This window comes from Aptenodytes patagonicus, chromosome 14, assembly GCF_965638725.1.
Source record: "Aptenodytes patagonicus chromosome 14, bAptPat1.pri.cur, whole genome shotgun sequence".
In the NCBI taxonomy this organism is placed as follows: Eukaryota; Metazoa; Chordata; class Aves; order Sphenisciformes; family Spheniscidae; genus Aptenodytes; species Aptenodytes patagonicus.
The window spans coordinates 1,094,085-1,108,949 of record NC_134962.1 but is presented as its reverse complement, the minus strand read 5'-3'; the positions used below and the strand labels follow the sequence as shown (position 1 = coordinate 1,108,949).

At 48.9% G+C, this 14,865-nt stretch overlaps 1 protein-coding gene across 4 annotated transcripts; it reads left to right on the top strand.

The window, feature by feature from the left end:
* Positions 1 to 77: 77 nt before the first annotated feature.
* On the top strand, positions 78 to 13,833 carry KIF3B (kinesin family member 3B). Of its 4 annotated transcripts, none has more exons than XM_076351617.1 (9): positions 78 to 124; positions 5,214 to 6,652; positions 7,237 to 7,338; positions 7,975 to 8,097; positions 8,209 to 8,327; positions 8,559 to 8,672; positions 9,356 to 9,461; positions 9,671 to 9,849; positions 10,117 to 12,986. In XM_076351617.1, exons 2-9 carry the CDS (start codon positions 5,270 to 5,272, stop codon positions 10,208 to 10,210), a joined length of 2,220 nt encoding a protein of 739 aa, XP_076207732.1. In that variant the 5' UTR covers positions 78 to 124; positions 5,214 to 5,269; the 3' UTR covers positions 10,211 to 12,986. The 4 variants fall into 4 exon arrangements, with proteins under 4 accessions (XP_076207732.1, XP_076207730.1, XP_076207728.1 ...); XM_076351615.1 differs by lacking the exon at positions 78 to 124 and adding an exon at positions 2,782 to 2,957 and having other exon boundaries at positions 12,907 to 13,833; XM_076351613.1 differs by lacking the exon at positions 78 to 124 and adding an exon at positions 2,782 to 2,957.
* Positions 13,834 to 14,865: the final 1,032 nt, after the last annotated feature.

The window sequence follows — 14,865 nt, the reverse complement described above, 5'->3', positions numbered from 1 at the left end:
AGTGCCGGCGTGGGGGCGGGCGCGCGCGTTGCCAAGGAAGTGCGTCGGGCGGGGGGTGGGGCCGTCCTGCCGCTTCCGGTGCCGCGGGAGGAGGCGGCCGCTCGGCTCCATGGTGACGGCGCAGGTGAGTCCGGCCCGGCCCGGCCCGGCCCGGCCCGCCTGTGCGTGGGCCCCGCCGCCCGCGCCTGTGCGGCGGGGGCCCGCCCCGAGGAGCCGCCGCGGCCCGGGGCGCTGAACCCGAGGGCCGAACCCACCGCCCCCGCCGCGCGGGCGTGACAGCCCGGGGCACCCGCTTCCCCTCTGGCCGCCCCCGTTTGCACGCCTGGGCACGGCCTCGCCTGCCGGGGTGTCGGCGGGGGCAGCGAGCGAGGGAGGCGGCAGGCCCTGCCCGCTGCCAGGCTGCCTGCGGCGAGGCCGCGGGCGGGTGGCCCCGTTTGGGCGGGTGGCCCCGTTTGGGCGGGGGTCCCCCCGCGGGCGGGTGTCGTCGTCGTCGTCGTCGTCGTCCCCCCGTCGCCGCTCCCCCCTCGGGCGCGGCCCGCTGTCCCCGTCCCTCGAGCTGGGCGTCCAGGTGCCTCCGGGACCCCTTTCCCGCTGCACCCGGTGTCGCAGCTGCGAGGGCGGCGGGCAACGCGGGGGCGAAGCCATAACCAGAAATGAACTCGGGGTCCCGGCTGGAGCGGGGGTCCCGCACCCGCTGCCTCCCTGGGGGAGGGGGACGCCCGTGGGGCGCCGTGCTGAGGCGGACGGAGGTGGCGGGGGTGACCACGGGCACTGTGTGAAACCGGGGTGCCCAGCGCCCCGGCAGCAGAAGGCCCGCCGTGGCAGAGGTGGCCCAGGCCGGCCCAGCTCCAGCAGCGGCACCAGGGATGTCCTGTTCGGTCCGCGGTGCGTTTGGCAGGGAGGTGAGAAGGGAGCAACAGCGGACGAGGCGACCGGCTTATGAAGGAGCAAAAGACGCAAGCGACTGAGCCAAGACGTTACGGACCCACAAATATTTGAAAGATTTAAACTGCAAGAAAGCGATGGCATTTTTTTTAAGCGGTACCTGGGGATGTGCAGAGAGACGTGAGGGGAGGGTTTAGGCAGTGTACCAAGAAAATCTTCCTGAGATCTTTAAACCTAAGCCAGGAAGCGGAGAGGCCTCAGGACTTCAGCCTGCCGGAGGCAGAAGGGATCAGTGGTACGCGCCCGGTCAGAGTGCAGTGACCCTTGGGCACGGCCGGCCGAGCCCTCGGGTCCCGACTCCTGAAAGTTCCTGACCAGAAGTGGTTACCAGAGCTTACCTTCAGGTTGTGGCGTCGCTTCTTTTTTCAGGCACAACCTTGTGTTGACTGAAATAAACAAAAATGCTTTGATTTCTGCCCACCCTTCCCTCTTGGTCATCCGGAGCACAGCTTCAGATGCATTCGTCTCAACCTCGACCTTGACTCTCAGGACCTGGCCCAGGTCGCTTTAGGCTGAACTAATTTCATGAACGAAGCCCCCTCCCGGTAGGGGAAGAGCGGGTGGCATGGTGGCCTTCCCAGCTCTTCTGGCCATCCCTGTCTGGCCGCTCCGGGCGGCTCAAACGTTGCCGTGGAGTTTCTGGGGAATACAAACACTGCCAACTAATTGGTTTTATTCTCCAGTCAAGCGCTTGGGTAAGCCTGAGAAGAAATGTCATTTGTTACACTTCCAGTAAACTTCACAGCAGTAGCTAAAATAACTGGAGATGGTTCGCGATAGGTTGTTATGAAAACAGCCCAACGCAGGGGTAAAAAAATGTTGTTTGTGGCTATAAAAAGAGACTTGCAATTGAAATGGGGAAAGGTGTCAAAAGATTGTCAAGCTCACGTTGGTGAGATACGCCCAGAGGAACAGCAAATATGCAACATAGTTTTTGTTGAATGCATGTCTCTGCCAAAGCTGTCGCAGAGGGGACATGCCGGATATTTCACTCTTGACCTCCAGGTGAGCCTGCGGCCGGCAGCGTATGCTCTTGTAAAGAAGCAGTCTGTGCGAAGATTAACTTAATTCTGATCATTTAATGTTAGTCAGCATCACTTACAAAGCGGAACTTCTCATCGAAATAGTATTTTGGATATTAATTATATAAAATAAATCAAGGCTCTGCCTTTCAGAATTCATGCCTAATTTCAGTACTTGCCGATGTGAACATTCACCGTAATAATGCAGATAAATGAAGCATCGGTTGTTATGTGAACTTGTCTGAAAAAATTGTCTCCTGTGAACTTGAACTATCGGAGTATCTCAGGAAGGTGTGGAGGGAGAAGCGTGTATTTGTATGTACAAATACTCATGATGATTAGAGGGAGAGTTGCTTTTTATGCTTCTGCAAGACTTGTCCCCATTTCACATGTTCTTTCTCTATTGATATTCTAGAATACGTGTTCCTCGTGGGCCAGACAGCAAGGTCATCTTTATTTGGAGTTGTCAGTTAGGAGGGAAATGTTTTTATTCAGTAGTAATCCAAAATTCCTGCAGTAGTTTGAATTCACTGTGCAGGTTGGAAAGTGCTTCTTCTGGATGATTGTCCAGTTTGGTCAATTCGATGCACGTTCCTCATCTTCCTCCTGGTAGCTACCACGTGCCTTCCTGGGAGTAGCGAGGACAAGGAGTTTCCCCTCACGAAACCAAGGAAATTCCAAGAGCCATATTGAGGTTTCCCTACAATTCTTAAACCTGTTTATTTGTTACTCTTGTGTTATTCTTTGTAGTGCAGATTGACAGTCTGGATTTTGGGCTAGAAATGTTCTGCTTCCTTTCTCAGTCCTCTAGCTCTGCTCCTGAAGTTCTCCGTCACCTTGTTTGAGAAGCTCTCCTGAGACATACAATCACTGAGTAAAAAACAGTCAGCCAAAGTCCATGGGTTGCTGCAGGTCCAGCTGGTAGTGGAACAGCGAGAGCGTCCTGAGGAGGCCAGACGGAACGCGTGCCAGCGCTACCTGGGCTTTCCAGTGTGTATTAGTTTTACATTTCGTTCCAATTGGCAGAAGGATCTCAGAGCTCTTCCTGAAAGATATTTTTGAAAAAAAAGTTTCTTAGACATGGCATGGCATTCCACAAGCTGTGCCGTTTAGATCTTCCGCGTAAGGCTGTCGCTTTAGCAGTAACACAGTCTTTTTGTTCCGTTTTAAATGGCAGCTCATTGTGCTAATGACTGGGGGATGCAACAGCGCGTTTCTTGCTCTCTACCCAGAGTCATGAAGGACTCGGGATCTGTGAACTGGGTTTATGCAACGTGAGTTTAGATTGATGCTGAATCTTGTAAACCTGACTCAGTTGGAACACCAGAGCAGGAGCGTGGTGTGTGTTTCAGTAGGTTAGTGTGCTTGGGCAGAGCTGGCTTTTTTGGGAAATCCCGGTAAACGTATATTGCCAAAAGAAAAAATAATAGCATAGATCTGCGTGAAGAGTTGTGCTTGAAATATCTAAAGCAAGTACGGTTGCCTTCAGTTTCCCCGTAAAAACAGGTGTGCAAGTTCTAGCTGAGGAAGACACTCGCAGTAGTTTGCAGGATCCTTTCACAGCGGGCAGTCACGTTACAGAAAGAGGAGGGTGGGCTCAAAGGACTGAGTGCTTTATGAAATTTTTATAAGAAGTGATGTGAAAGGAGCTTAAACTCACCTTCAGAAGCCTGAGAAGGGCAAATCCTTGCAGGTGTCCGCTTCACACCCTGATGTCCTCTGGTTGCTTGAGCGTTAGACGAGGCATAATGTAGATTGCTCCACCTTTATAGCTTTCCCTTCTGCTCCCTGCTGAACGCCAGCGGGGAATGCTGCTCTCTGCTTAAGTGCGCTGACGATACTTGTGCAAAAACTGCAAATGCAAGATCAACATTGACCGGGACGTTTGGAAGTGGAACAGAAAGACAGGGAGTTCTGGGGCCGCGGGCATGCTGAGAGCGGCCGTCTGGCGTCGGGGGGAGTGGCTGTGCTTCGCCTGGGTGCTCCCCCCCCCAGGGCGAGCGCAGGACCAGAAGTGACTTTCAATGTTGGGGTGTGAAGGTCCTGAATTTACAGGGCTGCAGCAGTGCCCTCGGTGGGGGCACAACACAGGCATCCTACGGCAGCACGCAGCCTCGCCTCGCTGCAATTAGGTGGTGGAAATAGTCCTCTTTGTTGCCCCCTGATTTCAGAGCCCACCTCACTGGGGTAATTCACTCCCCTTACTGGTTTGTTTTACCATATTTGCATGCGTTGGAAAACTGTGCTACATTTGGCTGCTTTAATGATTTCCTTTGTAGTGAGCTGGATTGCAAGACTGTGTGAAAACTTTCGTGTAACAATTATTTTCACTTGATTCTTGACAGAAGGGTAACATCAGTTTTCCCAAGTGTGGAAATGCAGAATATTCAGGGGATGTGATGCCTGGAAATGGACAAACTATTTAATGATTTTATCTTGAATCCTCGCAGCTGCTGCAGCCCAATTAAAGATCTATTATTCTGTAAGGAGGCTTCTAGAAAGTGACTTTACAAGTGTAACGCACAAGAGGAAAAAAGTGTTTGGGTGGCATTCCAGGGAACTGCTGTCATTTAAGAAAAGCCAGGCATAAGTTTTAAACCTTCTGTGGCAGGATGGTTCTGGTGACACATCACATCACATGTGAGGGGATTGTAATATAAATGTCTCAAAAATATGAGAAGGTTTTGCAAATACATAGGAGGCATAAGAAGAGGCAACTCTGAAAATACCGTATTTATAATTTACGATCTCTCTTGAAATTTGGTAGGTGAGTGAAGCACTTAATCAAAGCACCTGACTGATTCCCTTTCAAGAGCCTGAGCAATACGGAGAGAGCAAGTCTGTACTAGATTTTCAAAATACGAGATTTAAAACAGCCTGACTGCAAAGAAAATCAATGGCAAAATATCATATTATTTTTATAAATAGTTTAAAAAGCATTATGATTTTTAAGGGTCAAGAAAAGGATCTCTACCAACTGTAAAGCTGTGATTTGATGAAGATTTTTTGCAGCAGAGCTTGTAGAAATGATACTGTTCGATGGACAGGTTTTGGTAAAATAATACTGTCTCAGTTCAGGCCTTTTTAAAGTTTTCGTGTTGTACGTTATTTATATTCTTCAAAATCCCTCGCAACTTCATGAATACAAAATGCTGTTTGAATAGATGAGTTGAATCTTTGGCTTTGTGAAAAATTGTCACCTGTAGAAAACCGCCTTGACGTATTCCTCCTTTGTTTCCGTTTTAGGTTGCTGGCACGGGATCATCCATCGATCAGATCACGCCAGCCACAGACCTGCTGTCATGTCTAAGTTAAAGAGCTCTGAGTCTGTTAGGGTGGTGGTACGATGCCGGCCGATGAATAGCAAAGAGAAGACAGCTTCGTATGAAAAAGTTGTTAACGTGGATGTCAAGTTAGGGCAGGTCTCGGTGAAGAATCCGCGGGGAACATCTCATGAACTGCCTAAAACTTTCACCTTTGATGCTGTGTATGACTGGAATTCCAAACAGGTTGAACTCTACGATGAGACCTTCAGACCTCTTGTGGACTCTGTTCTGCAAGGGTTTAATGGGACAATCTTTGCGTATGGGCAGACTGGGACAGGGAAAACATATACGATGGAAGGGGTGCGTGGTGATCCTGAAAAAAGAGGGGTCATCCCCAATTCATTCGATCACATCTTCACCCACATCTCTAGATCTCAAAATCAGCAATATCTAGTTAGAGCTTCTTATTTGGAAATATACCAAGAAGAAATCAGAGACTTGTTATCAAAGGATCAGTCCAAGCGGCTGGAGTTAAAGGAGAGACCAGACACAGGTGTGTATGTTAAGGATTTGTCCTCCTTTGTTACGAAAAGCGTCAAAGAGATAGAGCACGTCATGAACGTGGGAAACCAAAACCGCTCGGTTGGTGCCACCAACATGAATGAACACAGCTCTCGATCTCATGCCATTTTTGTGATCACTATCGAATGCAGCGAGTTAGGACTTGATGGAGAGAATCACATCCGAGTTGGAAAACTCAACCTGGTAGACCTTGCAGGCAGCGAGCGGCAAGCTAAGACTGGAGCACAGGGGGAAAGGTTAAAGGAAGCTACTAAAATCAATCTCTCTCTCTCAGCTTTGGGCAACGTTATCTCTGCCCTAGTAGATGGCAAAAGCACGCACATTCCATACCGGGACTCAAAGCTGACTAGGTTACTTCAAGACTCGTTAGGTGGCAATGCCAAAACTGTGATGGTGGCCAATATAGGCCCTGCCTCTTACAACGTAGAGGAGACTCTGACAACACTGAGGTATGCCAACCGTGCCAAAAACATCAAGAACAAGCCGCGAGTGAATGAGGATCCTAAGGATGCTCTGCTACGAGAATTCCAGGAAGAGATTGCTCGGCTCAAGGCACAGTTGGAAAAACGGTCTATTGGCAAAAGAAAGAGGAGGGAAAGGAGGAGAGATGGTGGGGAAGAGGAGGAGGACACTGAAGAGGGTGAGGATGAAGGAGATGACAAAGATGACTATTGGAGGGAGCAACAAGAAAAGCTGGAGATTGAGAAGAAAGCTATAGTTGAGGATCACAGCCTGGTAGCAGAAGAAAAGATGAGACTGCTGAAAGAGAAGGAGAAGAAAATGGAGGACCTGAGGCGAGAGAAGGAAGCAACAGAGATGTTGAGTGCTAAAATCAAGGTAGAATTCTTCCTTGTCATACTTTTTGAAAGCAATTTATTTAGGCTGTGGGGAGAATAGAGGGTTTCTCAATACGGAAGGATATTTCACAAGAAGTTTCCAGGATAGTGATTTGTGTTTAGATTGGAAGATTTTAAAATAAACTACTTCTAGACAGAAGTTGACATTTCCACCATTAATTAAATATTTCAATATTAATGAGTTGTTTCATTGTTCTTGTGTGCTGATCTTGTAGGATCTTAAGCAATCAGCACGATAAAATGTGATGATACATCTTTTCACAAGCTGTAGCACAAAAAATGCTTCATTCTGTCACAGATCATTAACAAGTTTTTTACGGGAGAGCTCGCGTTTTGGGTCTCCAGCTTTGCCACACATTGCAGCAATGCGTAATTCTAAGCAAGTTACTGTTTCATTAATCCCACAGTTTTATAGGAATTTTAAGAAACAGTAATTCTTGCAGCAGCTGACTTGCAAGAGAAGGTGCAATAAGGGAGCTGCCCTGAAGAAGTTGTATCCGTATCAGAGAAAGTTACATTCTGTGGTCACTGCGAGAAACTTACGACCTTGGTTTTTCCTTTCAGGCAATGGAAAGCAAGCTTCTGGTGGGAGGGAAAAATATCGTGGATCACACAAACGAACAGCAGAAAATCCTGGAGCAGAAACGACAGGAAATTGCAGAACAGGTACAGGGGAGAACGTTTGTTATTTTGTATGAAAAGCCTAGCTGCAGAACTTTTATAAAACAATGTATCAGGAGAAACTATAAGAAAATTTGCCCAGGGTGAACCCTGAAATTGGTTTAATGGCAATCATTAATCTCAAAAGAAGGGGGAAGGGCTTGTGTCCTATTTGTCATTGTATGAAATATGTAGAGAAGGTTTATAATAGTTTTATTCCAGCTTTTCATGTCAAAGATTTGTGTCCTGACTTGATTGGAGCTGTCTGTAAGTGTAAAAATAATTGGAGGACCTCAGAGAGTGACAGTTCAGCCATTAGCTCAAGGGAGGGATGTTTACTGTGTGCTGAAAGTTTATTTTCTGTTGGTGATTCTTTAAGTGCAATGACTAGTACGCATTGATGAAAAAAAAAAAAGAATCCAAACGTGACATTTGATTCCTTTAATTGAAGCTCGATAATAAAGACAAAGAAGAGTTAATGCTTCTGGTATTTCTAAGGCCAGAGATAGGAAGAACTAGAAGCTAAAGCAAAAGCCCTGGAGCCCAGGGAAGCAAAAACATCCTGAGCGTTGGTTTCATGTATGTCAGCCTGGAGGTGGCAATGTAACTGTGGTCTTTAATATTGTATGTCACGTTCTTCAGAAACGTCGGGAGCGAGAGATCCAGCAACAGATGGAAAGCCGGGACGAGGAGACATTAGAGCTGAAGGAGACCTATAGTTCTCTTCAGCAAGAGGTGGACATAAAGACCAAAAAACTCAAAAAGGTAAAAAGAAAATTATTCCGTGTCTAGTGGGTTAGGAATAAAATCAACTTGTGTGTGAAAGTGAAAGGAACATTGGCAAGCTATGACTTTGGCTCTTGTTGTGTGTTCCAGTTATTCTCCAAGCTGCAGGCTGTGAAGGCAGAGATCCATGATCTCCAAGAAGAGCACATCAAGGAGCGCCAGGAACTGGAACAGACCCAGAATGAACTTACCAGGGAACTAAAGCTAAAGTAAGTCCCGTCACTTCATTGCCTGCTATTAACAGTAACAGAGGTGGTTTCTTTGGGTGGGGAGTGGAGGGACTGCATTGCACATGCTTGTGGAAAAGGATTTAAACGTGGGAAAACTAAAACATTCCTCCTTTTCCAGGGCTGTATTAAGTCAGTAGGAGAGGAGCAGTGGAGAAAGTCATCTGCTAATTATGTTTCTTGTGTATTTCCCATTTTTGCGGTTGCATGTAGGCACCTGATTATTGAAAATTTTATTCCCTTGGAAGAAAAGAATAAGATCATGAACAGATCATTCTTCGATGAAGAGGAAGACCAGTGGAAACTGCATCCCATAACCCGTCTGGAGTGAGTGTACTTCTAAGCTTTTCTTGGGGTGGAGTTATAGGTCACGGAAAACTCTCTAGTTGTCAAGAACAAGGTACCCCAAAAGAGGGATTGAATTGGGGATTTAAACTGGCCCTCCAGAGCTCGCAGCTTCTTGCTGCACAATAAAATAGAAAAAATTATTAATCTTAGCAGGTTGAACAAAATAGGAATGTACAGTTAGGAAAATTCTTGGAAGATTAGGATTTTTTTTCTAGATAAGCCCAATAATTATACGTAAAATATATGTTAATAGTGCATTCATCATTAAAATAGCAGTAAACTCCTATCATAGTTCTTTCCTGTTTTAGATAGGAAAGCTGTCATTATTATTATTACGAGAGCTGTGGCTGGATCCTGACACTCTACACAGAAAGTTCTCTACAGCAAATTTACAAAGTTGGGTGCAGCTGAGTGCATCTGCGGTCTGTATAGTAAAAATGTGTAGAAATCCTCCCCTTTGTGCAGGGAACAGATGACACAGGATAACTACCTTACCTTCTTGTCTCTGACTGTAGAGAGCTGTTCCTGCAAATGCAGCCAAGATAGTTTCTGCTCTCTTGAAACATATTTCTGTGTGGAATTTGCAGATGTTTTAGCTCATAAACTCCAAGAGGAGTCTTTGTTTTTGGTGTATAATAGACTGAGTATCCATTTTTCTCTAGTAACCAGCAGATGATGAAAAGACCGGTATCTGCTGTAGGATACAAGAGGCCACTGAGCCAACACGCCAGGACGTCCATGATGATTCGTCCAGAGGCTCGGTACAGGGTAAGCCCAGATGTGGTTACAACCTCCATGTGCTCACCCCCCTGATCAGGGGAATGTGAATTTCAGAGGATTGTTAGTTCTTCTGGGGGATGTAAATTTTTACAGTGTCCTGTATACATTTATAAAGTACTTCAGAGTAAGCTTCTGGAGGGAAAAGAAACAATTTATATGAAAAAGTGCAGACTTTGATTCTGCTTTTACTGTCTCAGGCAGAGAACATCGTATTACTGGAACTTGACATGCCCAGCCGAACGACGAGAGACTACGAAGGTCCAGCCATTGCTCCCAAAGTTCAGGCGGCTCTAGAAGCAGCTCTGCAGGATGAAGATGAGATACAGGTGGACGCGTCAACCTTTGAGAGCACTTCAAATAAAAAATCAAAACCCAGGTGAGTTGGACTTTCAGTAAGCAGACTAGCCAACAGTAGAGGTACAAGTACAGCTGCTATTTGTCAGCACTTCTTGTCAGTGAAGTTAAGGAGAGCTTAGCTGTAAAGCAGAGAGAGAGAGAAAGGAACACAGGACAGAAGTGAAAGCTGAGACTGATTAGAGAATAAATCCAGTAAAAAAATTCAGCTTTTGGAAGATAAATTTTGGTGAGTAACAGGCGGCATTGTTGGGGCTTTTTGTTTATTTTTTCATTTTTACTTCTTCAGGCCTAAAACTGGAAGGAAATCAGGGGGATCCTCTTCAGCAGGCACCCATAGTTCTCAGCTCTACCCACAGTCCCGAGGGCTGGTTCCAAAGTAAAACCAGCAGTTTCTCTCCAGGGCGCGAACAGCCTTTGCCTTCTGAGAGCAGAGACAAGTAAAAACCTGCAGAGAGAACTCCCAGCCAGACTCCAGCCCCTTTCCCCTGGAGATGGCCTCTTTGCTGTTTAACTGACTTGTGCCAGTCCAGGTGCACTGAGCCACGGGAAGATACGTGCTTGCAATTCAGCATTTGGCCTCTGTGGGAAACAGATTTTAGTTAGGAAATCAGAAATGCATGAGGTACGTTAAAGTGTATTAGAAGCAATGGGAAGCATGGGGATCACCTCGCAGCATCACCGTCTCTCCTTCTGCACTAGCCCTTTTGCTGCACTGGGCTTTTTTGCTGTTGGGCAATAAGAAGACAGAGTTGAAAGTCATCTCAACAGAACCACCGCTCCAGAGCTCCATAGGGAGAACCAAATGAGGTTAAAAAGCAGAGGATCTGTTCAAACTTGACTTAGGTGCATAGTTTTTCCTCTTCCTGCTTGAAAGACTGGCATCATCAGTTGGGGTTAAGAAGCTGGTCTGAACAGGCAGGATGGCAGCGGTCAGCATGTACTCACCACCAGATAGCTGTGCCTCCCTTTAGAGCTGTAGGACAAAAAAGGGGTCTTGAAAGCAACTTTGCGCTCTCTAGAAAGGAAGCAATAGAAACTGAAGTCCTTTCCTTGTTTACAGGCATAAGTAAGAGCTTCTCTAAACTGACCTCCTACAGACCTCACCCCTACCAGCAGGAACCACCTTGTCAAAGAATACATCTGCATACCAGTGCCAGCTCCACAGCTTTCTTCCTCTCTCTTGCCTCCATCTTCACCCCTGGCAGTTCAAACCCGTGTCCGTACTAAGACTTTAAACTGTGGGGTGGCGTACGGCCATTTTCTCACATCTCCCACCGTTCACGGGAAACGTAGCATTGGCTCAGAGCTACCTTCCCGGCAGGCTCGCAGGGCTGACTCTGCTCTCCCCTGTAAGCTGGGCGGAGGGTGGAGCACTGTAATGCGGAGCTGCCTTTGAGTGCGCTCTTCTTGCAAGTATGGTCCCTTCCCTTGGTGTCTAAGGAGGTTCAGCGTTCGGTACCTGTTGTGCCTCACCTGTTCCACGCTAGAAGCTTTCCCTTTGCAGCTCCCAGCCCACGCAGAGCCTGCTGGGAGCGAAAGCACATGTAACCGAGTCTGGGTAATGGAATCTGGTATTAATTCCAGGGGGTTTACTTTGAAAACAAGGGAGGAAGGACTCCTGCTTTTGACGGTCTCTTTGCAAAGCTGCCCTATGACTAAAGCAGGCTCCTGTAATGCTGCAGGCTGTGTGGCAGGGTAGAGGGAGGTGGAACTGCCGCGCTAAGGACAGAGTAAGGTGTCCCTGTCTGGTGTCTCACAGCTCATTTGTAAGTTTTAGTTCACTGTATATTGAGACTTGGGATATTACTTTTTCTGGTTGCTGTTGGCTGTCATCCTATGAACGTTTTTACCTATTTCCTCTCCCTCACTGACGACTTCCTCCAGACTGACATGTGTGAGTGTATGAGGACTTGCCTGGTTTTAGAAATGCTCTGATGGGCGGACTCTGCCTTGTGTGCTCGTTAAGTATCCGCTGAGTGACTTCATCCGGGCTGGAGAACTCCGTTCTGTCTGACCCCCATGAGCAGAAGGAACCGAACACTCGGCACAGCTCACCTCTGCATCTTGCGGGCATGGTGCCTCGGTGAGCCAGCTGCCCAGGTGGGCCCGGTTAAACGCTAACTCGGCCGCTTTGATTCATGGAGTGCTTTTCTGGACCACAGGATTAATGTATATATATACACACATATATGCGTATATATACATTAGTTTTGGTGGAGGAAAGAGGAGTTTGCATATAATTGGGAGAGCAGGCATCTGACAAATTTCTTTCAACCTGAACGTGGAAACCTGGCATAATCTTCCTTTTTATAAAGCACTGTTTATGTACAGAGAGCCTTTTAATTGGCTCTTGTTGCATAACGTCACCTTCTCTTTCTCTCTAGCACGTATTCTTCTGTACTTTGACATTTTAGAAGATGATTGTATGGTGTAAGTGCTCAGAGAATTGAAACGAAACAAGGGGGGGGGGTCTAAAACCTGAAATAGCAACAAAATATATAATCGCATATATGTGCATAGCAATGTACACGTATGTATTATGTGAATATGCATCCACAGACACATCTGTGTCTGCACATGCGCAGTCGCTACTGTTCCATAGGGAATTCTGTATTAAACCCATATGCTGGAAACTCCCCTTGTGGCAGGACTGGTACAGTGGAAATCGCAGTGCAAACCCAAACTGTTCTCGTTTTAGTGTTGATAAGCTAGCTGGTTAATATGTCAGAAAGGCTCTGCTTTTAATTCTGTAGAAATTCATTAGCAAGGTGAAAGAAATTTAATAGGGTGGAAAAAGAATAAAACTGCATATTTAGTCATTGTATTTAAGTTGGAGCTGTGGTTGGAGATTTGGTTAGTGTATTCATGGGCAATCTCAGATTGTCACAGAAGCTTTTAGATTCTCATTCCGACGGACTTACCCTCGACCAGCTGCTCAGTGGCACTGATGTTAAGGTAAACTACATCGTCTTAAGCTGTACAAAAGCGCTGAGCTCTGGGTTGAGTTTTTTTAGAAACATTCCTGCCGAATTTGCCCCTCTCTGGGTGTTATCTGAACCATCTGGGCTTCCTGCAGGTTAACAGCCAAAGACAGGAAATCCAGCCGACTCCTGGAAGAGGCCCTCGGACAGCGTGCGCGGTCACGGTTTCTTCATAGGAATGTTTAACGTCCTTCTCGTCTTTCCTCTGATCTGTATAATGGGATCTTTTCTTAAAAAGTGACATGCAGCAGAAGTCGGCCCTTGGCTCTGGGAGCAAGCACCGCGTGACACTGAAGCATAGGAATTAAAGCACTTTCTTAAAATCCTCAACGTAGGTCTAGCGCCTTTTTTAAAGTAATTGCATGCTGCTTGAATCTTCTAAAACACGTACCTCTGTCGTAGCACCTCGGGCTACGCTGGGGCGTTATACAGATCAGATCAGGCTTGTGTTCAGTATTTTTTTTAGGCGTAGTAAGTCTGCCTTCACTGAACACAGAGTGCTTGCCGAGTTTCAGCGAGACAACTGCAAACCTGGATCTGTCCTCTCTTCTGTCTGTGATGGTTAACGTGCACCAGGCTTTACACGGTTCAGCGCGACTCCCGTGGGTCTGTTTCTGCTGTGTTAAAACACAAATTGGAAAAGATAACCTGCAAAAGCCATAATTGGATGCGGAGATGGAACTGAAATGAGAACACTGGTCCTGTCTGCGCTGCGCTGCGCGGTGGTGGGTTTAACTCTCTGTGGTCCAGGCACTTACTACCTTCTTCAGTCCCCCTTTCTTTTTGAAACGAAGCGCCCGAGGGTCGCCCCGCGGGCACAGCTGCCCATAAGAGAACTCACAGCTCCTTGGAGATACACTGATCTCCACCTTCTCGTAGGCGATCTGTAGACAAAGAACCTGTCGATAGTTCTGTCCATAGTTTTACAGCTTGTATTTATTTGTATCATCTCTTTTGTCTAGGAATGTAAAGTGATCCTAAAATGCAATGTGTAATAAAGTCAGTAAGATTTATTGCATCTCTCCAAACGTGCCCGTTTTTCATTCTTAAATTGCAAGTAGCGCCAGGGGTCATTGGCTTCGCGTTTCACAAAGCCTTGTGTTATTTTTCTTCCAAAAAAACCCAAAGTCTCTGGGCAAACTAAATCACTACTAAGCGGTGAAACGCAGGACTGCCTAACGTTGTGCTGCTGCCTGGCACGTGGCCTGGCGGCGGCACCGCCCTGGGGGACCCCGGGCGCCGGCGGGGCGCTGACCGGGCCCCCCTCTGAGGCGGCGTAAGCCCGACGGGCCTGCAGGCCCCGGTGCTCCTCACGAGAGGGAAGCCACGAGGCCGGCGGCGGTAACGGACGCGCAGGAGGAAGCCGCTACCCGTGGCGGTTCGGCTACGCGGGGAGAAGTAGCCTCAGGGCATAACCCGGGTCCTGAAACGAGAACAGCCGGGGAGCAGCGAGAGGCCGCGGCCGCCCGGGCAGAGGCAGGCGGGGGCCGACATCTTCCCTCCTCTCGCTGCTCGCAGCAGCACCCCCCCCCCCCGATGTGCCGGAGCCCGCTCTGCCGTGGGCCGAGGGCGCCGGTCGCGCAGCGTCCTCCCGGCCCCGGCGGTGCCGCTTCTCCCGCCGCGGCCCGGGGGCAGGAGCGCGGCGGCCGTGAGGCGGGGGCGAGGGCAGCGGCTGGGCCCGGCAGGCCGCGCGGCGCGGGCAGCGCCCGCCGGGAGCTGTAGTCCGCCGGAGTAGGCGGGGCCGCGGCGGAGGCGGCCGCGGGGACTACAACTCCCGGCAGGCCTTGCGGTTTGTTTTCCTTCAAACGGGGCCCAGGCCCGCCGCGCGCCTCGCGCGCCCGGCCCCGCCCCTTCGGTCGCGGCGCGCGGGTCCCGCCGTGTCCCGCCGCGGCCACCGTCGCCGAGCCCCGCCCCCTCCCCCCCGCTCCCAGCCCTTTGACCCCGTTGTTATGTCGGGCCCGAGCCGCCGCCGCCGCCGCCGCCTCCCGTAGCGCCCGGAGCCGCCCCCGCCTCGCGCCCCGCCCGCCCCGCCCCGCGCGCCCGCCGCCCGCCCG